Below are 23,046 nucleotides of genomic sequence, written 5' to 3'. Positions count from 1 at the left end.
CAAGTAAGGGACATAGGTAATGAAGGAGAGGGATGTTCTGGCTTGGAAAAGTCCTAGGTTTGGGTCCCCGGGGAGAAAGGTTCCACCCAGTGGCCACAGTATCTGCAGTTCCTGAATGAGATGCCCCAGCTGGGACCCTCGATTGGTCTACATTGGGGTCAAGGAGAGAGTAGCCCAAGTCTTCTTGGACCCAGAGGCATGGAGAGAGGAGAGTTTCAGGGACCAAGGAGGCTGCCTTCTGACTTCAGGCTTGTCCTCCTGTCAGCATCTGCTTAGACTCCTAAATTCACTCTCAGGAGGTATAGAGTTGGAGGGTCACTTTGGAAGAGACAAGGGTTCTGTATGCAGGGGCCCAGCCTGGCCTTGGTCCTGGTCCTCAAAATCATCCGGCCCTGCTAGAAGTCACCCCACCCCCACCCACCCTCACAACACATCAAGTGGGAACTTGTCTTTTGCTCAAAGTATTGAAAGAAGCCTTTCCCTCCTTTAATCCTTCTAACTTTGTTTCTGGCAAAGGATAGGCTTACCTTCAGCTTGTTCTCCTTCCGGTTAACAATGACAGCTGTGATCTGCTGGTCCATGAAGATCAGGATGGTCACCAGTAGGGCGGGCAGGATGCTCGCCAGGTACACCCACCACGGGTTCTTCCCAAAGGGGGCCACGAACCAGCCTCGGTCAGGCCGTGTGGGCTGAGCAGAGCAAATGAAGAGGGCCCTTTCCTCTCTCTCTTGCCAGGTGCTTGCCTGCTGGCCCCTTTCCTACCATCTCACTTTTTCCCCAACTGGGAGAACTTTTTAAGTACAATATTTTTCCCTTAAGGACATTAGGCACCTGCAACTTTAAATAGATCACAGAGGCACATAGCTATGGGAAGTGGCATGAATACAGGTGGGGTCTACAGAATTAATGGGATAATTTTCTGTGATTGCCCTAGGATTGGTTGGGAAACAGAAATAAAGATCAGAAGGCAGCTGAATATGCAGTCACTAATTGCAAAAGAGGTTCTAATTGAAATGAGGTCCAAGAGGCAAGACTAAAGCATTCTGGGTTCAGTGCATTATAGAATTGTCTGTAAAACAACAAACACTGGGAGCTGGAGATGTAGCTCAGTGGTGGAACACTTGCCTACCATACATTGAGGGCCTGGGTTCCATCCCCAATACTTCAAAACAAAATATCAACATCAACTCAGACTGATAAAGGGGACAAAGGGGTTAACTATTGCAGAAGCTGACGTTTATAATATTTTTATATTTAAAAGGAAGGGCTACTTTTATTTTGAAGAGCCAGCGTGAGTTGTATGAGATGTGATTAAGCTACTCAGTAAAACCCTGAAATAATATCATGAAGATCAAGGCCTCAAAGACAGAGGAACATTCTAGAACCTGAACTTCCTACCTTGCTTAGATGGCAGGTGCATTTGTGAGGGAACAGGCTTGAGCTTAGCCACAAACAAATGGCACCAACTATGGACTAATGGGCAATTTCTGAAGCAGTGGTTTTGAATTTTGAACATGTTCAGAATCACCTAAAGTGCCGGTTAAAACACAAATTGCTGGGTTCTACCCACAAGACTTTCAGATTCCATACTTCTGAGATGGGAATAAGAATATGAGAATTTTCATTTCTTTCCTTCTTCCCGTCTTCCCCTCTCTTCCTTTTTTCCTTCCTTCCTTCCTTCCTTCCTTCCTTCCTTCCTTCCTTCCTTCCTTCCTTCCTCCCTTCCTCCCTCCCTCCCTTCCTTCCTTCATTTCTCTAGGTAGGGACTCACTAGCCCAACCTAGTCTGGAATTCCTGACCTCAAGCAGTCCTCCCACCTTGGGAGTGCTGGGAGTACAGACTCATCAAGAACAAGTTCCCAGGTGACAATGTGACACTAGTCCAGGGACCATACTTTGAGAATCACTGTTACAAGGGGTCATTTTTTAGTAGATTCCAGTTGGCCCAGCTTGTAGACTGTCATAGGTGAGGAAATTGGAAACCCTTACATAGAAGTCAAAAGGCTTCAGCTGGACTGGAGTGTGGATTCTAGTACCTTCCCTACTCCTTAGGGTACACAGCAAGATTTCATTCTAAATATGTCCCCACCCACCTCTCAAAGGACTGCCCCTGGGATGCTGTGCAGAAAGTGGTAGAGTGTACACTGAGAACCTACAGGGTGACTTGGATGAGAGAAGAATGTTGAGCGTAGAGGAGGACTATAGCTCATGGGCAGGCAGGGCGATTGCCTGGATTAGGGGCAAGGGGCAAACCTTGATGACATTGGGCACGTGCAGCTTGGGGGTTTCCAGGCCAAAACAGGCATCGATTCCACAGAACATCAGGATGGAGAAAATAATGGAAAAGTCAGCCACCAGGGCACGGACCTACAAAAAAGAGAGAAGCTAGTGAGTGAAGCATCCACCTTGCTCCAGGCTGACCCAATCTGCAGATGTCAAAGAGGAGACCCCTTAAAGGCAGGACCCTGAAGTCAGCAGGCCTGTACTCAAATCCTGGTTCTTCTCCTTGCTGGCTGTGTGATCTTGGTGAAGCATACCATTGAGCCTGTTTCTTCCTTTGTGAAAAGGAGATAAAGATACTACCTACCTTCAGGTGCAAGTAAGCTGTGGCATGCTGGTGTGACCAAGAGTGCTTGGGATGCTGGTGGTCAAAGTGGGAGTTGTTAGGATGCACGGGTGGCCCTTGCTGAAGATGTGTTCTGATATGACAGACTGGATGGGGTCAGCTGCCGGGTGGTGAGGGCAATTGTTGAACTCGGAAGGAAACCCTAGCTCTCAAAAACATGACAGGTTGTCACACCCCTGGGCTGGGAGGGAAACTCTCACCCCTGCCCCAATTACATAGGGGACCTCTGGCTACTCTCAAACCTTCTGTCCACCAAGAGTCTCCAGCCTATAATTCTTAATTCTGGGAGACCTATTCCAGGCTAGTTCAGGATCTGACTTCCTTGCCCTTTCTGAAAGCATCCTCTGACCCCATCCCTCCCCTTAATCTATATTGGGAAGTCTCAGGGCAGAGGGTCCCCCAGTGTCTATCTGCCACCTTTTTTTATATCTCTTCAGAGAAAGCAATTTGAAGGGGCAGAGGCAGGTGAGGACACATCCTACTTCCCATTCAAATTGTATTAATATAACATGTGACTGACTGAAAATTCACTTAGTGTAAAAAAGACAGTGGAGAGCAAAGTCCCTAACTTAGCTTTTCTAATCCTGACATATGTCTTGGTTTTAGTTGTTCTGGAGGTTTATTCCTTGTCAGTTAATATGTTTATAGTTTCATATTTTGATTTACTAATTAAAGGCATTACTATAAAGTTTAGACTTACTTATATTACCCCTCCTTCCCTTTCTCCATTCCTCTTTTAAAACTCTTTATGGGCTTCCTTTGTATTTTTGTGTTATGTAATTAAATATCTCATAACTCTTGCCAATATCTCTCACTCTCTGTCACGTGAGGTGAGGATCACTGTACTTGAGCTTGTCATCACCTCTCTTACTTGTCCCCCTTCCACCTATGATGCCTTCATTTTGATCTTTACATGTCAAAGCTGAGGAGATCATACACTGTTGTGTAGACACATCTTTTGTGTTTTATCTGTAAGTGGATTCTGAAAGGTGAAAATCAATAACATCTTTATGTTGTTAGGATCGTATCAGCGTTGGTCACATCAGAACCAAGTAGTGTGCTACATTTATATTTCTTTTCCACAATTTTCCTAGCACTGAAATAAAAATGTTATCAAGTTAACTATGTGAATCTGCCATTTTTTTTGTAGGACAAAACAGTCAAATATAGGCCATTTCATATGGTCCAATCCTATATGAAGATAGACAAAATAAACAGCTGTGAACTCCCCTTATCCTTAATAAAAATTTACCCATCCAGTGGACAATCTCTCCTGTCACCCAGTGACATCCCTGTTCTAGCTCTCTAAAGAGAACCACTAGTTTGAATTCAGAGTTTACTTTTCCCATGAAGTCTCTACTTAGACTAAGTGTGTAAATATTCCTCAACAAAACATGGCATTGCTTTGCTTGTTTTTAAATTTTACATAAAAGGTAACATGTTATTTGTAATCTTCTGCAATTTGCTTTATTTGTTCAACATTATGTTTATGATATTTTTCTTTGTGGATAGATGTAGCTGTAGTCTATATTATTTGCAGCTCAGTCTTTGCATGATTATTTTCCATTTGTTTCTTTATTTTCATGTTAATAGTTAAATTTAGATCATTTTCAGTTTTTCTCTTGGAATCAATGTTTCTGTGACTGTTCTTGTACACGCATAAGAATTTCTCTGAGGTATATACCTGGGAGTGGATGTACTGGTTTGAAGGTCCTGTCATCTCCAGCTTTATCATAGAATGCCCATTGCCCTCCAAATTGAACATACCTCTTGACATTCTCATCTATCACTTTCAATCTCCAATACCTGATATTCCAAGGCTTGGAGTGCTAACCAACCTGATGAGTGTAAAATAGTGTGACCTCATTTTTCTCTGTAACACAAAATTCCAGAAGGCAAGAAAGCAGTTTTTAAGTATTTTAAGGGAAAAAATGTTGGTGGCCCTAGAACTTCATATTATGCAAATTATTTTTCATCCTGCAAATAACAGACATTCTCTGAATCAGCCACTGCTCTAGCATTTTCACATAAGAAGAGATTAGGGAGATGATGTAGGTGGGAGTGGGGAGGATGTGAGGAAGCTTGTTTTTAGGATTCATGTGTGTTGCAGTTCCATGAGTTTTTACTTAGTTGTTCTTTTGCAAAGCTTCCTAATGAACCTTTTATTTAGTCTTTAGAAAATATTGGGGAAAATTCAACTATTCATATGATTATTAAATGAGTTTATTATTCATAATATTCATTTGTCATTAGTCATACTATTTATTTAAAATGGCTTTAGGAGAGCATGCATGGGATTTATGGTATGAATGAGTTGCTAAAATTCTTCCAAGCATCCCTTCCCATGGCACAGCCATTCCTCACATATGCAAGTACAGTTAATTTTTTTTTCAGTTGTAGATGGATACAATACCTTTATTTTATTATTTACTCTTTTATGTATTGCTGAGGATTGAACCCAGTGCCTTACACATGCCAGGCAAGTGCTCTATCCTGAGCTACAACCCCAGCCTGCAAGTTCAGTTTTGATTAATACATATTTTATTCCAGACAAACAGAAACTGAAATTAAAAATAGCAGTGAGCATTTATAATAGCATTAAAAATTAGGCTGGGGATATAGCTCAGTTGGTAGAATGCTTGCCTTGTGTGTACAAGGCCCTAGGTTTGATCTCTAGCACCATAGAAAAAAAAAGAAGAAAGAAAGAAAGTAAAAAGGGGTCTTAGGTTGTAGCTCAGTGGTAGAGTGCTTATCTAGCATGTGTGAGGCCCTGGATTAAATCCTCAGCACTATATAAACAAATAAAATAAAGGTAGTGTGTCCATCTACAACTTTAAAAAAATGTATTAAAAAAAATAAAAAGGTCAGTCACAGAGTGGGAAAAGATATCACAACACACACCATCATGAAAGTATTTGTATTCAGAATACATAAAGAACTTTTGCACATCAGAAAGTAAAGAACAACCCAATAAAAACTGTGCAAGAGGATTTAAACAGAGACTTCCAAGAAGAAAATCAAATGGCCTTATGGTCAATAAAAACATGACAAGATTTTCAATTTCATTAGTCGTCGGTACACTGAAAATTTTTAAAAAAACACATGAGTTATTATTGCACAGGAAGACTAAAGGTAAAAGTCTGAAAATATGAAATATTTGTTGCCAAAGGGCTTATCAACAAGAGATTGCAATTCTCCCTGTCTCCGAAGTATGTGCTTTAACTTGAAAAAGTGCCCACAAGGTGGCCCTTTTTTCAGAGGGTACCAAGGATTGAACTCAGGGGCACTTAACCACAGAGCCACATCCCCAGTCCTATTTTGTATTTCATTTAGAGACAGGATCTCACTAAGTTGCTTAGTGCTTTGCTTTTGCTGAGGCTGGCTTTGAACTCAGGATCCTCCTGCCTCAGCTTCCTGAGCCACTGAGATTACAGGCAGGCGTCACCAGCCCAGCTGATGACATTTTTCTCAATAGTTGTTTGACTATAGGTTCTTCCTAACTGCATGGTGCACTTACCTTGGTAGGAAAATAGCGGCTGAATTTGAATTTCTTCAAAGTCAAGGTCATGGAGTAAGTCCCAAAGAAAAGAATGAAGGACATAAGTGCCAGGTCTGGAATGAACTGGCAGGAGTTCCCAAGTAGGCGCCCACCATAGCTCAGACACTCCTTCTTGCTCAGCAGGGACCAGTCCAGTGCTGTGAGGTTAAGGGGATCGTACTTGGAGACCAAACATAAGAGAGAAAGGGTCAGAACCTTCCTGTTGGGTTGGCCGTGTCCTTCCCCTTGCTATCCCAGGCAGCCCACACACCCACCACCATGATGCCTTCAGTAACAGAATGGTGTTCCAGGCGACAAAACTGTTCAAGGAGTCATAAGCAGGCAGCTCCCTGGGAGGATTGGAAGCTGACACTTGCTTTTTCATTGTGTTCTGGGGTGCACCCTATATCTTTGCTAGCAATGAGAAACTACGCAGCAGTGATGGGAATGCCCTCCCTTCAGTAGGCTGGACTTCTGTCGCTGTCCACCAACCATGGGTCTATTGACATCTCACACTATTCTCTCCTCTCCTTCCCTTCTGTCACTCCTTTGTCAGTCCATTCTTAGGTCATTTCAGCTATTTGTGTCCCAGATCCTAAAATTCAGGGCATGCAAAACAACGCAATTTTATATATAAATATAAATGTTATATACTGTGTATCCACGGATTTTTCTTCTTTGAATTCAACCAACTGTGAATCAAAAATATTTTTAAAAAATTACATCTGTACTAAACATGTACAGACTACTATTACCACCTAAATGATATAATATAAAACCATTTCCATAGCATTTACATTGTATTAGGTATTATAAGTTTTCTAAAGATGATTTAAAATATCCAGGAGATGGGCATATAAATATTATACCATTTTATATAAAGCATTTGAGCATCTATGGATTTTTAAAAATATTTTCTTAGTTGTCAATGGACTTTATTTTATTTATTTATATGTGGTGCTGAGGATTGAACCCAGCACCTCACACATGCTAGGCAAGCACTCTACTACTGAGCCACAACCCCAGCCCCAGCATCTATAGATTTTGATATCTTTGGGTGATCCTGGAGTTAAACCTCTGTGAATACTGAAGAATATCTGTATTTATGTATTCCTAAGAGTAGTAAAAGAAGGAAGAAAATGTATTATATAAATATAATACAATTTAATACATTTTTAAAATTGTTGTTAGATCTTTATTTTATTTATTTGTTTATATGTGGTGCTGAAGATAGGACCCAGTACTCACACATGCCAGGCAAATGCGCTACGGCTGAGCCACAGCCACAGCCACAGCCCCAATTTAATACATATTTTTAAAAGTTAATATGTAAGGGCTGGGGATACAGCTCAGTTGGTAGAGTGCTTACCTTGCATGCACAAGGCCCTGAGTTCAATCCCCAGCACCACAAACAAAACAAAACCTAAAAACAAAAACTAAAAAGTTAATGTGTAAATATTTAGAAACCTTACATAATGAAGTAAACAGATGCTTACAACTAGCTATAAGGGATGTTTGTATTAAGACAAGTGTAATAGAGCATTACAATAAGGTCCCTAATGAATCATGCCTTCCTTCATCCACACTCATGTATGGTGTGGCATTGATGGTCCTCCTATCAAAGGGGAAGTCTGTTTTCTCACTCCTTTGAATATGGGCTGGTCTTTGACCTGCTTAGACCAACAAAGTGAGGGAGGAAGTGACTTGGAGGCAATGAAAGGAGCCTGCAGGTTCTGCCTTCATACTCCTGGAAACCTGATAACACAATGCTGTGACAAATTCAAGACTGAGAAAACCACATGGAGAGACAGGTAGAGCCATTCTGTTCCACCTGTGACAAGTCCCTACCAGGCTTGCCAGCTTGAAAGGCCACAAAACTGAGTTCAGGTGAAATCAGTGAACTAGCCAGTCATCCCACAGAATTATGAGAATTATAATTGCTGCTCCTATTGCTTTAATCCACTTTATTTTTTGTGTGTGTGTATATATGGTATGTGTGAGCCATACTCCCGGCCCTTTTTATTTTTTGAGACGGGATCTCACTACATTTTCCACAATGGCCTCAAACTTACGATCCTCCTGCCTCAACCTCAAGATTTGCTAATGACACATAAGTGAGGAGGTCTGGTGTGGGACTTTCCCATGCTGTCTTGCATTTTGGGACCCCATCTACTGAATGTCAGCCATATCCCTCAATCACCACGTATAATTTAAAATGCTCCCTGCAAATATTGTTCCTCTACTGCCCCACAGGTCTGTCCCAGTTTTCTTTTCCAGTTTGCCTCTTGGGATTTCCCCAGTCAATCTTCCATTCTCATATTAGCTGAACTAGTCCACTCGTTGTCTCCTGCACAGGTTTTGTGCTTTTCTTCCTTGACCCTCTGTCTTTGATGTTCCCTTCGCCTGGAATGTTCTTCTCTCTACTGAATCAACCTTCTCCCAACCTTAAACATTCCACTTTGTCTTTTTATAAAAATCATATGGGCTTATTAATTTCTAAAATTTTTTGCAGATACATGGATATGAATATGTTTCCACGGACTATAAATATATTTATAGCACATTTCACTTTCTCCATGAGGCTTTCTCTGGTCTCTCCAGCTAGTTTTCTTTCCTGCCACCAGGGTTGGAAGAACATATATGGCCTAGATTTGCCTAGATTTGATGCATGGCATGCCCTGCTCATGCCTCCCATAACTCTTTGTTTTTAATATTTATTTTTTAGGTGTAGATGGACACAACACAATGCCTTTATTTTTTATATGGTGCTGAGGATCGAAGCCGGGTCCAGCCCATGCCAGGCAAGCGCTCCATCGCTGAGCCACAATCCCAGCCCCTGCCTCCCATAACTATTCACGTGCATCTTCACAAGCACATCAAAAGGAAGTTGGAAGTCAGGGACAAACTTTATTTATGTCTCTTTATTTACTCTTTTTTTTTTTTTTGCAATGCTGGCAATTGAAGCCAGGGCCTCTCATGTGCCAGGCAAGTGCTCTACCACTGAACTCCACCCCCAGCCCCACATTGATTTCTTAGTGCACATAGCATCTTGCACACAATAGGAATTGAGAAATAGGCACTGACTGATTCTTTTCTTTCTTTCTCAGGACCTGGGATTTGGAAAACCTTAGGTTAAATTGTCAACTGGAATTGTCTGAGCAGAGTCACCAACTGCCTGTGCAGGGTAACTTAAGAAGCAACCTAAAAGCATCCATTTCTCTCCCAAGGCCTATGAAGGCTACCTTTCACCTGGATTTGAGCTTCCCACCATTAGACCCACTTAGGCTGGGACATTGGCTCCTGAAGGCCACCACCCCTCATTATTGGGAAAGGTAGGCCAGACCTAGAAGTCCGAGGGACAAAGGAGGTCATAGGACAGGTCAGATTCATTAGGGAGGGGGAGCACTACTAAACTTTCTGGGACTAGAGAATTGTTGGGTGGGAACTAGTGGTCCAAGGTAGAAAGGGAAGGAAAATCAAGAAAGATGAAAGGGAAATTTTGTTTCCAGTTGTGTGTGCAGCCCTATTACCATCCTCACTGCTACCTCCCCTTCATTTGTAGGTATATATCATATTTATGCATTGCATGCAATAGAAGGAGGCATGATTTAAGATGGGATGCTTACAGTACGTAAGCATCTTAAAATAAAAGTACACATTTGCAAAACTCTGCAGGTGCCCCTGGGCCTCTGTGAATCTGGGTTGCCATGAGTTGGTCTCAGTTTCCCAACTCTCTTCTCACTACCCCCACCCACAAAACAGCACCTGACCGTCTGACCTAAGAGGAGGGGACTTACCAGAGAAGCATTGAGGTTTGGTGCTGGCGAGGCTGAGGCATTGAACACAGTTGTATTCACTGTAGATGAGCAAGGACATGGGGAAGGTCAGAGGCTTTGGGATGGGGAATCTGCAACCCCCACGAAGCTCCCACCCTTTCTCCTTTCACTCCAGTTTCTTAGAGCCAAATTGGTTCCCATCATGAGGACAGCTCATCATATCTGGCCCCTCTTCACCTTCCTTGATTTGCCTCTCTTGCCCTTGACTTTAGGGATGGGTTGGTGGGAGGGAGCCTAGGCCAGAACTCAGACATAGGCTGGGCCAGCTGTTGTAGGACATCTCCTGCCTGACAATAAACAGCTGGTTTTGAAAAAACTGAAATAAAGAATCTGACACTAAGACAAGTTGGTGAATAATGTGCCTTGTGAATCTCTACTGGGCACTGGACCCATTTGTGTGCTGTTAGACTTAACATTTTTAAAGGATTAACTACATGCTTTGCACTATGCCAAAACCATATATATATATATATATATATATGTATATATATATACATATATACATATATATATATATATATATATATATATATATATATACATATATACTCATTTAAGTTCCCAAATCTCCATAAAGTATCCCCATTTTACAGATGAGGTAACTGAGGCCCAGAGAGGTTAACCTGCCTATTGCCCAAGGTCACAGATCTCATACTTGGAGCCATGATCCCATCCCAGGCAGGCTGGCCCAGAGCATATAAACCTCCCAGTTGGGTACAGCAAGCTTTGCCACCCCCGCCCCCCACCAACACTTCCCTTCTCTCCCGCCCCTTTCCAGATGTACTTTTTTTTTTTTAGGTCAGCTGGGCCTGTTTGAACTTATTGGTTTTGATAGTCTCTTCTCTAATCTGCCCCTTTAAGAGAAGACAAGGAAAATATAACCTCAGTGTAGGACTTGAAGAAGAATCAGGAACCCAAAGGTTCTGTTTTTATTTGTTCCCACTGTGTCTCTTGCTGGGCACTTCCCTTCCCTGGCCTCAGTGTCCCTTTAAGTGGAGCACCTATGGGTCCCTTCAGTTCCTGAGGAAAGCTGGAGGAAACATAATCTGCCTCTCATTTCCATGTGGACTTTTCCACTCTCCCTTCTCTCTGTTGGGCCTCCCTTGCTCCTTCCTGTGGGGAGAGCTCATCACCCACATGGGGGGCTCCCCAGGGTTGGTGGCTACTCATGACAAAGGCAGGCTTCGGAGGACCACTGCTTGCCCTCTCTCTTCCTCCTGAACTGCAGGGGTGGAAGTGAAGGTCAGGCCTGCCTCACTCTCCTCCTCCAAGCAAAGGCAGACTAAGCAGTTCCCCTGTGGCAGGTGTGGGGAGATCAAGGAACCCCAGCCAGTTTGCTGGCAAAAAGCCTGAGAGGCTCTGCAAGCCCCATTTGGCCCCTGCTGACTATCCACATTTGGTTAGGAACTCAGAAGAGCTTAATCTTGAAGCTTCTCCCAACCACTAACAAGCTGTCCACAGGGTTGGATAGACTACAGGGCCCTGCTAAGGTGCTCACTTCTGGGGCAGCTGGACTGGTTTGTTGGCAAACTCAGTCTTGCTCAGTTTGTAGAACATTACTAGGAGTTCTATAAACCCAGTGGTTTGCTCAGATTGTTCTGACAAAAGTGTTACTTATTAGAAATCAAGGACATCTGTTGCCTTTTCTCACATTGTTGACCAAAAGAACATGATGCACAATTAACATTAGGGACAGAGAAGCTGGCCAAGAAGCTGCCTCTAGGTGACCCACTGACATGCTAGAGAATTCCCTGTTAGTGCTTAAACCTGGGGAGGTCAAACATTTTCCACCACCCAGTGTTTTCAGGCCAGACATCCTCCTGATGTCTTCCTTAGGCTTATCAATTATTTTATATCAAGAACTTTATAGAGTTTATCTGAAAGCTACTCAAGATGAATATGGAAGAAATATAACATGGAAAATTCCAGAAAGGGTCCAAAAATATTGTAAAATTCTAGTGTGCAAAAAGTGGTACTCACTTGGGATTGAAAGCAGCCAAATCAGTGTTTGCAGCATCCATAAACAGAATACAAATCAGTTACAATGGAAACAAAATTAAATATAAAAAGAAAGTGCCCCCGAACAAGCGCTTAGGAAGAGTGACAAAGAATGAGAGTATGCCATAGTTAAGCTGTTTCTTTTTTTCTTTTCAGTAAACCTAAGAATATGGAACAATTAGTAATTAGATGACTCATGAACTGGAAAGAAACCACAGTTAGTTCCCCACTCCCTAGTTTCCTACATATCTAGAACTTTCCTTTCTATATTCTCCTAATCAGAACTAACTTGTTCTGGTTCTAATTCCTTTATTCTCAGTGAAGAAACTGAAGATCTAATCTTTTTAAAAAATTATTTTAATTGTAGATATATATTGCTGAGAGTTGAACCCAGTGTCTCAGACATTAGAGGCAAGTACTCTACCACTGAACTACAGCCCAGCCCCTGAATACCTAATCTTATTGTAGTTAGTAGTTAATAATGGCTCAGTGTATTAATTAATAGTTCAAGAGAGCAGAAGCTCTCAAACTTGAGAGGGCATCAGAATTATCTGGAAGGTTTGTTAATCCATAGATGGTTGGACCCTGCCCCAGTTTCTGATTCAGCAGGTCTGGGGCAGAGCCCAAGAATTTACATTTCTGACAAGTTCTCAGATGGTGATAAAGCTGTGGGTCTGGGGACCACACTTTGAGAAACATGACAACAGCATGACCCAAAGAATGAAGTGACATCAAGCCTCTGGGCAAGACCAGAGAGGAACCTATTTAGAAATGAAGTGGCTTCATTATGCTCCTTGAATGCTACTTTGTATGTTCCTTCATCCTCTGTTGCTAGGGCATTTTTAGGTTTGGTTTCTCCTGTGGATAGATGATTTTCAGAATAGCCAAAGGTCTTCATATGACTCCAGAACTTCGAATGTTTATAGAAAGAGATCAAGGAATATGATTCTAAAAGTCATGTTTGTGGGAAATTTGTGCTCAGTGTAATGAATCTAGAGTCAGGAATGTATAAGCTGTAAACAAGAGCACCCAGATGGAACCTGGCCCAGAGGCAGGGTTTGCCCCAGGGCAGAATAAAAAGGGCCAGTGGGTAGGAGCTCTTCAATGTTCTGGAAGAGCAATGTGGCCTGACTCAGGACCAAGGGTAACTTTACCTATCATTGGATTTTAATAGAATAACTCAAAATTAATGATAGAAAAAATATAAGAAAAAATTAAATCTTGACTTCTTTACAAAATCAGTGCAGTGACAGGGAGCAGGGGTGTAATCAAAACCACACTCCTTGAAGACAAGGCATTTTATCTTCCATAAAGTTCCAAAGACCCTAAAAAATTGTGCTACCAATATTTTTGATTGACTTGTGATCACCTTTTTTTATACATAGTAATGGCTTTTGAATTTTTTGCTTATTTGTTTGTATTTTTTGATAGCACTGGGGATTGAACCCAGAGCCTTAATCAAGATAGGCAGGAATTTTACTATTGAGCTGCACCCCCAGTCCTTTTTAAACTTTTATTTTGAAACAGTCTCATTAAGTTTTCCAGGCTGGCCTCAAATTTGTGATCCTCCTGCCTCAGCCTCCTGAATAGCTGGGATCACAGGTGAGGCTGAGATCACTCTGTCTGGCTCATAGTAATGTATTAAGGGACTGAAAACCCAAATGTTTACTTATTTCCTTTAACCAAACCTGGGTATAGATTTGAAAACCTCATAAGAGCCCCCACAAAACTGGTAGAGCCAACATTGACGTCCCCCTTTTATATCTAGGGAAACTGAGGTTTGGTGTGACCTTGGGTGGCCTCTGGGCCTCAGTTTGCTCTCTGTGAGTCCAGCCTGGTGCTGCTTGGAGAAGTGGGGTGGATCTCCTATTCCTATTCTGCAGCACCCTGGGTATACCCCACTGAATGCTCTCAGGGCCATGCTTATGGCTGTGAGGGAGGTCAGGAGATGAGATTCTATGAGAAATTCTAAGTTTCCAGATGACAGGTTTTGGTCCATAAAGTAACTCCACAGGAATGGCACTGAATACTTATTATCAGGTTGACCAGTGGGTTGATTAAACCTCCCACCTAGTATGGGGATCTCTTGGCACACAGACTTCCAGAGAGTCCAAGTAACTGGCAGATATTTCCCATGATAGCGACTCCCACTGTTGCACAGTTTTCCCAGAGTCAGCTAGCATCTGGTTCCCTGAAACTTCAGCTCCTCAATTTGTTCTACATCCTGTGTCCCTTGTGGCATGACAATTCTTCTCTCATACCTCTCTTATCCCTAAGAAGCTAAATAACCTCAGGTTATCCAGCTGTTTTTCTAATGGTCTGATTGGCAAGCCCTCCACACTGGAGGTGTTCCTGTTTGTAGGGATGTTCATCCATCTGATGTGCTCTCACCTTATAAAGTATGAGACCACATTGGCAGCAATGTGTTGGGAATAAGGTGTCATGCAATGATAGAAAAAAATATAATATATGAGAAGGAACATTAGGCACCAAAAGATCTACCTCTGGCTTGGGTAGCATGCTGACAGGTGTAGCCTCCACATCACCCTGCACTGAGGCAAACTGTGCCTATGCCTTCCTGAGATACCCCCATACCCTTCTGATCACAGCCCTGGGAGTTGATATTAAGGCTACTGTTCTCTTGGTTTCCTTCCAAAAACTGGGTTCAATACCCTGTGCGGCTCCCTTGGAATGCCAGGCTGAATAGCCCCTCTCAAGCAGGCTTTCCTGCATTTGATAGAGCTGTGGTTTTAGGGAAGAATATGTGGGGGGGTGGGCAGGGCATGTCTGGAGTTACCGGTCACCTGTGTCAGGGGCAACACACTCGCATTTGTAGGTGGTGATGGAGTCGGGCTTGAAGTCCCTGTTGATGGGGTAGTACTTGAAGGCACCGATCATCTTCTTGATGGCATCATAGATGAAGATGAAGCTGATGAGGGTGGAGAAGCCCTCCTCGGTGAATCGGGTGATATATTTGATGATAAAGCTGGCATCTGTGGCCACCAGGACAAGGCACTGGATGGCTGAGTGTAGGCCAATCCAGAGGCGGAACTCCATGTAGTCTAGGCCATTGCCTCTGGAAGGCAGAGGGAAAGTGGGGGGCGGTCCTCCAGTCCAGGATTCCTGTGCTTGGTTTCCCACACCCACCCTTAGCAGCTTATTTCCCCCTCCTGTGGCACAGGTGCCCTCCTAGGGACAGTCAAAGTACTGGGGACAGGGACAATTCCTGGGTAGGGTTGCCTGATCTTTGAGAAGTCTAGGAAAAGATCTCATGCAGGAGGTATGCAGGAAGGTGCTGAGGCACTCAGTGCTCACATAGTTGGTCACAGACACCCAGCGTGAATGAAAAACAAGAAATTTCAGATGAATAGGGCTGGAGCAGGCCTTAGGCATAGTTGAGTCAAACCCTTGGGGTGTAGATGAGGCAGCAGAGCCTGGAGTGATGGGAGTTGTCTGAGTCTGGGTGTAGCCTTCTGACCTCCAGCCCAAGACTTTCAAACACTACACTGACTTTCAAGTGAACAGCATGGTATGAGTCTTCTTCCCTTGTCTTGCCTGGATTGCTCCCTGTTGGCTGTGCTAATACACACTAAAATAGTCATCTTAAAGGCAGGTAGCTGGCAGAAGCCAGGAGGATCCACCTGACAGTCTCTCCCTTGTTTAAAGGTGACTTTGGCACTTCCTAGGCCCTGTCTATTCCTGTGTCTTGGCCTTGGCTAACAGCCCTATGGGCAAGAGATGGCATGGGGCATCACCAAAAGGACACCTACTTGCTGAAGTCAAAGAGGAGCTTCTCAAAGATAAGGATGGGCCCTGTGCTGCTGAGGATGATGAGAGGCTGTCCCGAGAAGAGGCAGAACAAGGAGCCGGCCATGGCAGTGCCCAGGAAGCTCTCCATCACTCCCTGGGGGCATGAGAAGTGTGAAGCTTAGCAGAGGTAGCAGAAGGGACTTCCACATACAGGTTGCAACCCAGCTATCTCTCCAAGAGCTTTTGTTCATATTTTGTTCTGGCCTGTCTTCTCCCCAAATTTTGCTTCCCATCTCCCACAATTTGCCACCATGTCCAGTGTTACCCTAGTTCAATTTGTGACTTGCTTTTGGCACCCCAGGTCCTAGAAAACCATGGATATGCTGTATTGTGTTCATTCTACTCACAGAGGACAGCCCATTCATCCATCTAATCATTCATTCATTCAAACATCTATTTGATATCTTTAGAATTAAGACCATTCATTCTTTCAAAACCCATTAAGTGCCTACTAGGTACCAGGCATTGTGCTAGGTGTTGGAGACCCATTAGTGAATAAGATAACCCATATTGAATCTAGTGGGATATAGATAAGGAACCAATTTCCATATATCAGGGGTTTTCAACCTCAACACTATTGATATTCCAGGCTAATTCTCCATGATGGGGTCTGTCCTTTGTATTATAGGATATCTAGCAGTCTCCCTGGCCTCTACCCACTAGAAGCCAGTAGCCATTCCTCTCAGTTGTCATAATCAAATCTATCTCTGAATATTTCCAAATGTCTCCTAGGTCAAAATTGTCCCCATTGAGAACTCCTGTCAAGGAGTGCAATAAGGTGGGATGGGTTCTGGGTGTCATAGGAGTATACAGTAAGAGAGAAAAGGTAGTCAGAAAAGCCACCCTAGATGTAGATATGTGGAAGCCAAGACCCAAAACATGAACAGGGATTGTTCAAGAAAACAGAGTTAACTGGAGTAAAGAGAATGAGTGTCCCCCAAAAGGGAACAGTGTTCAAAGCTGGAGCTGAAAGGAAGCATGTCTTTGAAGAACTTAAAGATGATCAGGATTGATGGAAAACAGATTATAGAATGTATGAGTAGATCACGAATTCTGAGAAAGAATGGCAGGAGCTGAGGCTTAAGAGGCAAGTAGAGCCATGCCATAAGGGCCACCAGGGGAAGCCGGGATTTAGGAGTTAAGGGTGATGCCTAGTTTCTGGCGTGACACAACTGGCTGGGTCATGGTGTCACTTGTTATACTGGGAAAGGCTTATGCATAGCAGGTCAGGAGAGAAGATAATGGACGCAATGCTATCTGTGTGAGTTGGGGGATCTCAAGGGGTAGTCATAGAGATATGCTTGGGAGGTAGCTGGACACGGAACTTTAAACTCAGAGGAGAGATAAGGGCGGCAATAGGCATTCATCTGACCTATCTGGGGAAATGAGCCCTTTCCTTGGAGCCCTGAGCTTCCCAATGACTCTAGCCCCATAAGGTGTTCACTGGAGAGGAAGGAGGGTGTCTCTGCTGAGCTATTTTCCCCAGGGAGGTCTGCCTTATTATCATGGTAACAACTTACCATCCTTCTATAAATGTCTTAACTCCAAGCTAAGAAATCAAAGTTGGTGTTAAAAAAAAAGTGGGGAGAAGTTCACAATTAACAACTCAACTAATTGTGTTGATTAAGTTAGTTCAATTATCAGGGGGTAAAGTGCCAAATAACAAAGTAAATGATTCCCCTTTAAATGTTGGCATATTTATATCATCCTTAAATTTGGTTTTTAATAATTATTAATTTAATTTCCTTCCCTTCCCTCCCTCCCTCTCTCCCTCCCTCCCTCCCTCCCTCCCTCCCTTCCTTCCTTCCTTCCTTCTTTCTTTTGAAAGGGAAAAGAGTTATAAAAAAGAATGGCATAAACCTAGACAATGACTGAAACCTGCCACCATGTGGCAGCGGATTTTACTTACAATTTCTCTCAGGTTCACACTCACCTGATAGTTGTCGGTGGCATCTCCCAGAAGCCCACCAAAGGTGATTGCGTTGGTGATACAGCCGAGGTAGATGAATAGGATGGCAGAGATGGACTGAATGTGGAAGCCATCATAGAAGTCACTTGGGAACCAAGGCAACTTCCTCTTGATATCCAGACACAGTCCACCAAAGAACCTGTTTGAGACAGGCCCAGGGGTAGCTTTCTTAAACCACAAACACCAGTGCAGGGGCAGGGCTATTTTTAGGGTCCTGCAGAATCTGCGGTGAGGAAGGGAATTTGACCAGGGGTGGCTAGAGACAAGAATCTTTTCACCAGCACATTTGGAACCAGAGAATTCTTGCAGGATCCAAAATTTGTAGTCAGCACCATTCACCCTGAGAAGGATGGACATAACTTGTTTTAGGGAGGAAGGTTCTGATGAGACTATCCCATAGGAATGAACATTCTGGGGTCCTCAGATGGTGGTGATCCTCACATCCCTGACTATCTACAGGGCCTCTGTGCATGGTAAATATAGGTATGGCCAACTATAGAAGATGGAGATATCCCAGGTTATAACGTGAACTCATTGAGGGTACATTCAAACCTTGATAATTGGTTTCTTTGCTCCCTGGAACAATTGAGTGGGAAATTTAGGTTTGGAGACAGTTTTTATTGAGCATGCTATTCCATAGAGCTCCTAAACCAGTACTTATTATATCAGGGTTTCTCAGCCTCAGTACTATTAACATTTTGGACTGAATAATCCTTTATTGGAATGATTCTCCTCTTTGTATTGTAGGGTATTTAACAGTATCCCTGGCCTCTACACATTAGATGCCAGTAGCTTTTCCTCTCCAGTTATGACAAATGAAAAGACATTTGGTCTGCAGCCAAATTCCCTGAGCCAAAAGGTAGAGAGAGTAGCAGGAGCCAGTGAGGGTGGGGTGAAGATTAAAGAAGGGAAAAGTTGTTTTCAGTTGAAAATCACTGGTATAGAGCCAAGGGTATATAAAGCATGACTTTGTTCTCAAAGTCCTTTCTTAAGCCTAGATTAACCTGAGAGACACTAAGAGCTGGCAAAGAACCCAGGCTAGGAGAATTTATCAAAAAATATATCAAAAATATATTTAAAAAGATATATTAAAACCCTGACCCCTAGGGCTTATGACTTTATTTGGACACAGGGTCTTTGCAGATTTGATCAAGTTTATAATGAAGTCATTAGGGTGTGCTATGGTCCAATAAGATGGGTATCCTTACAAAAAAGAAAAAAGAAAGGGGCATTGCTATATGGAGACTGACCTACCCGGAGAAGAAGGCCCATGATGACATAGACAGAAACTGAAGAGACACAGCTGCAGGCTAAGGAATGATGAAGACTGTAGGCTACCACTAGAAACTAGGAGCAGGCAAGGAAGGATTCTACCCAGAGTCTCAAATGGAACATGGCCCTGCCTACATCTTGATTTTGAACCTCTGACCTCCAGAACTGTGGGCAAATAACCTGTTGTTTTGTACCACCTAGTTTGTGGTGCTCTTTTTTGGCAGCTCTAGGAAATAAATACAGGTACCAAAGGATGTCTAGTGAAAAGTTTGGGTTCCTCCACTCCTGGGTCAGATTTCCTATTCCCCACTCTGGCAACCCTCCTCAGGATCCAAGAGGGGCTTTGAGGGCTCAGAAAGAAAAAGACTAAGAAAAAGAAAAAGACTGGTCTGTTCTAAGGCCCCATGTTGGTGCTGTACCCAGTGGTGGGAAAGGAAAAGTGGTGGGAAGGAGAGAAGTTGAAAGCACAGCAGGGTCTCTCTCAGGCCTGGGATAGGCACCTTCCTGTCCAGATAAGCTCCTCCCCAATTTCGTGCACAGCTGGCATCTCTCCATCATCCCCGCTGCCTCCTGCACCACTGCCACCGCCACCAGCACCGCCACCACCGCCTCCTCCTCCAGCTGAGCCACCACCTCCTCCCACGGAGCCATTCATTTGGCCTACGTCAGCCAGGGAGAACACAGATTTCCTGGAAGAGAAGAGGGATGGGAACGAGTGGGGTTCCCAATGCTAGGAGAGTCCCAGCCCTTCAGGACTGTCCCTGGAACATCTTCACGTCTTCAATAAATATCTCAAAAGATGGGAAAATGCAGAAAGTGCTCTAACAATACCCACACAGAGGTCACCACAATTTTACAAATGTTCACATTTAGCCATATTTATTTCTGATTTTTTACAAAGAGAAACAAAATGATACCAACAAAACTGCTTTCCCTCATTTCCCCATCCCTATCCCTTCCACTCATATACACACCTTTTGTCAGCCGAGGTCACTTTCTTGGGTGGCTCAATTCGGATATTTGGGTCCCATTCTCCAGGGGGAAGAACAATGACCTCATCCAAAAACTCATCAATTCCTGCAATCAGATCCTCGCGATTGCGGGCTTTATACGCCACATCACTGAAGAGCTGGCAAGGATCAAGGGGCAAAAAAAGGGTCAGCTCTCTTTTTGATATTCCCTTCTTATCCACCTTCCTGAGCACATCACAGCTAGTTGCAATGGAATCACTTTCAATTGTTGCTCTCATTGCCAACTTACTCAGTTTTGTGGTGGGTGAGAACACAGTTCCAGGGGAAAATAGGACCCAATTAGAGCCAGCACCAAGGCAAGACAGCCTATTTGCTATCCGAAGCCCAGGTTTCCATATTCCTTCTATAGGGTTTTGGTTGAATTGCTGAACACTTCTGGTTTCAGTTTTCCACAGAGGGGCACATTAGAAAACCTAGAGTCCAGTCCAAGATGCTCATATTTCAAATCCATGTATTACTTTCTAGCCCTTCACTCTTAGAGGGTCAGGTTGCCTGCTGTCTCCAGAGCATGCTGTCTGACTTACAGATTATGCCAATGTGGAAAGTCCTCTGGGCAGCCTATCACTCTAGGGACAGAGTTCATGAACTCTAGAATCTGCTCAAAATTTCTGCATAATCTCTGACTCACCTCTCTGGTATCACTTCCTGTCCTCAAAGTTCTTTTTTTTTTTTTTTTTTTTTTTAAAGAGAGAGTGAGAGAGAGGGGGACAGAGAGAGAGAGAGAGAATTTTAACATTTATTTATTTTTTCTTAGTTCTTGGCGGACACAACATCTTTGTTGGTATGTGGTGCTGCTGAGGATCGAACCCGGGCCGCACGCATGCTAGGCGAGCGCGCTACCGCTTGAGCCACATCCCCAGCCCCCTCAAAGTTCTTATACTGAGCCTGTACTGGATCACTTCCATCCAGCTTCTTTGAGCCTTGATCCCTGTTCCTTTCGTTGGGAGGGTTTGTCTCCTAGGCTGGTACTGGACCCACTTACTTCCTGCTCATCTGAGTTGTACAGCTTCTTCATCTGTGAAGCCCTCCTTGACTGTCTAGGCAGCTAGCACATGGTTAATTTTATTATTATAGCTGTGTCCTTCCCACTTGATAGGTGCTTCTAAAGGACCCTGAATCTCATAATCTTCAGTACCCTGCACAGGGTCTGGTATACAGTAGGTGCTCAAATGTGCCTGTTAGATGACTCAGTGAATGAAGAACAGTGCTGGTGCAGGAGCTATGACATTCAGGAGTCACCACTTACATCATCTACCATCAGGGTTGCAATGGCACGGCCAATTTCATTGTAGGATTTTGCTCTCCCAGAAGGTCCCAGCAGTATGAACAGAAATCTGCAAAGAAGATGAAGTATAAGGAGGAGGAGAAAAATGAGAAATAAAAATAGGATCAAGTGGAAGAGAAGGATTCTTTGGTCCTCAATAGTATCCATTGCTAAATTTTTAAGTTCTCTCCTTTTTGGTGTATGTTGCAGTACTGGGGATTGAACTCAGGGCCTCATGCATGCTAGGCAAGTAAGTGCTCTGCTGGTGAGCTACACCCCAGCCCCTAGCTTCCCTCCTTTGAATCTTTTTGTTGGAGAAACATTCCTTTTTCGCTTGCACTAAGCTCCCCCTGGAGCATCCTCACCTTTGTCTTGCTGCCCAAGCCCACCCAAATGCTTCTCCCTCTGCTCTTGCCACCTTCTCTTCTATGATTCTTTTGAATAAACTATCAAATTCTTGTCCAGCAAATATCTACATTAAGGGGTGTTCCTATGAGCACAGATTGCTGAACACACAGACAGCTGGCACTCTCAGGACTGGTATGGTGGCAGGTTTCTGAGGCTCTCTCTTACCTGGTAGGGACGGGCACCTCAGTCACTCCACCTAGCATGGCAGACTGGATGAGACGCACAAATGCAATGAATGGCTGATCCAGGAAGTCCACCTCACCCACAAGTACATTGGAGGCTTCTGAGTCCTTGGGGATCTTCTTCATGAATTTGTTTTTCCGCTGCTCAGGGAGGGGGAAATGAGATACCCAAGAATATTCCACATGCTCTTCCTCCCTCACTGGGGGCCTAACTTAAAAAAATTTCCCAGTACTTCTCAAAAGACTAAAAGAAATAATCAAACACTTCCCTTGATTCTGCAGATGAGGGACTGAATGGTGGTTAACCCCAGAGACCAATTAAGTCTTTGCAGATGGGAAAATACAGATAGTGACTTGACCCTTGATGTATTCTTTGATGGGAGAAGACTGATTAACTGCAGTGTGGGTCAAGGGGTTGAGAAGAGAGCCCTGAGACCTGTTGGACAACCTCCTTTGTCCAAGCAGATGGGAATCTCAGTATTTACAGTCCAGCTGACCAGACCTCTCCTCTCTGCGTCACTTTTGGTGTCAGAGGGTGGGTAAGGCCTATTTTGATGGCCAGCAAGGAATGGCTTAATTTTCCCCTCATCACATGCTTCCTGGTCACAGGAAGACTGGTGACCATTCTCTAAGTCTGCAGTTGTCCCAGGTTGACCACCACAGGACCTCCTAGGAAACTCATAACTTCTGCAACTTTCCAGGTGAGACTCTCAAGATGGCCTGGGACTGGGGAGTCTCTCTGACTAGTGTCTGTACAGGACAGGAAGATAAAATAGAGTGATAGGGTCGGATATGCCAGGTATTGTTCCCACTCTCTCTGTTTATGACTTTATTTCCCCTGAGTCCTCTTATGATAAAAATGCCCCAGGGATAGTCACATACAAGCTCTTCTTACTCCTTATCCTAAAATAAATTACTTTTTCAGATTGCCTACTCATTAGGCAGTAAGAGGATGGATAAGAGGCAGAGGTGATATTGTAGGAGGAAGGAGAGGGAGGGCAAGGCTAGTTTCAGTCTACAGTGGCATACACAGAGTGGAGGCCAGCACCTTCAGGTGGAGGCCAGGGTTGAAGGGAGCTTCTGTGGACATCATGATTGCCCTCCAGTCTACTC

General features: G+C 43.7%; 1 protein-coding gene across 6 annotated transcripts in view; it reads right to left on the bottom strand.

Annotated features, from left to right (window-relative positions):
• Positions 1-23,046, bottom strand: part of Slc4a5 (solute carrier family 4 member 5) — a 101,477-nt gene that overhangs the window by 18,763 nt on the left and 59,668 nt on the right. For 5 of the 6 annotated variants that reach the window (XM_021729130.3, XM_021729133.3, XM_040270973.2 and 2 more), the window contains 11 exons: positions 21,917-22,074; positions 21,326-21,413; positions 20,023-20,177; positions 19,549-19,737; positions 17,741-17,915; positions 15,768-15,901; positions 14,802-15,073; positions 9,961-10,019; positions 6,143-6,343; positions 2,253-2,366; positions 528-689 (listed from right to left, as the gene is read on the bottom strand). In XM_021729130.3, coding sequence (XP_021584805.1) covers positions 528-689; positions 2,253-2,366; positions 6,143-6,343; positions 9,961-10,019; positions 14,802-15,073; positions 15,768-15,901; positions 17,741-17,915; positions 19,549-19,737; positions 20,023-20,177; positions 21,326-21,413; positions 21,917-22,074 — 1,707 coding nt within the window. The remainder of the gene's footprint in view (positions 1-527; positions 690-2,252; positions 2,367-6,142; positions 6,344-9,960; positions 10,020-14,801; positions 15,074-15,767; positions 15,902-17,740; positions 17,916-19,548; positions 19,738-20,022; positions 20,178-21,325; positions 21,414-21,916; positions 22,075-23,046) is intronic. The other variant, XM_021729131.3, reaches the window with a different exon arrangement.

The sequence above is a fragment of the Ictidomys tridecemlineatus genome, chromosome 12 (assembly GCF_052094955.1).
Source record: "Ictidomys tridecemlineatus isolate mIctTri1 chromosome 12, mIctTri1.hap1, whole genome shotgun sequence".
NCBI classification, from domain to species: Eukaryota; Metazoa; Chordata; class Mammalia; order Rodentia; family Sciuridae; genus Ictidomys; species Ictidomys tridecemlineatus.
This window is presented reverse-complemented; position numbering and strand designations above follow the sequence as displayed.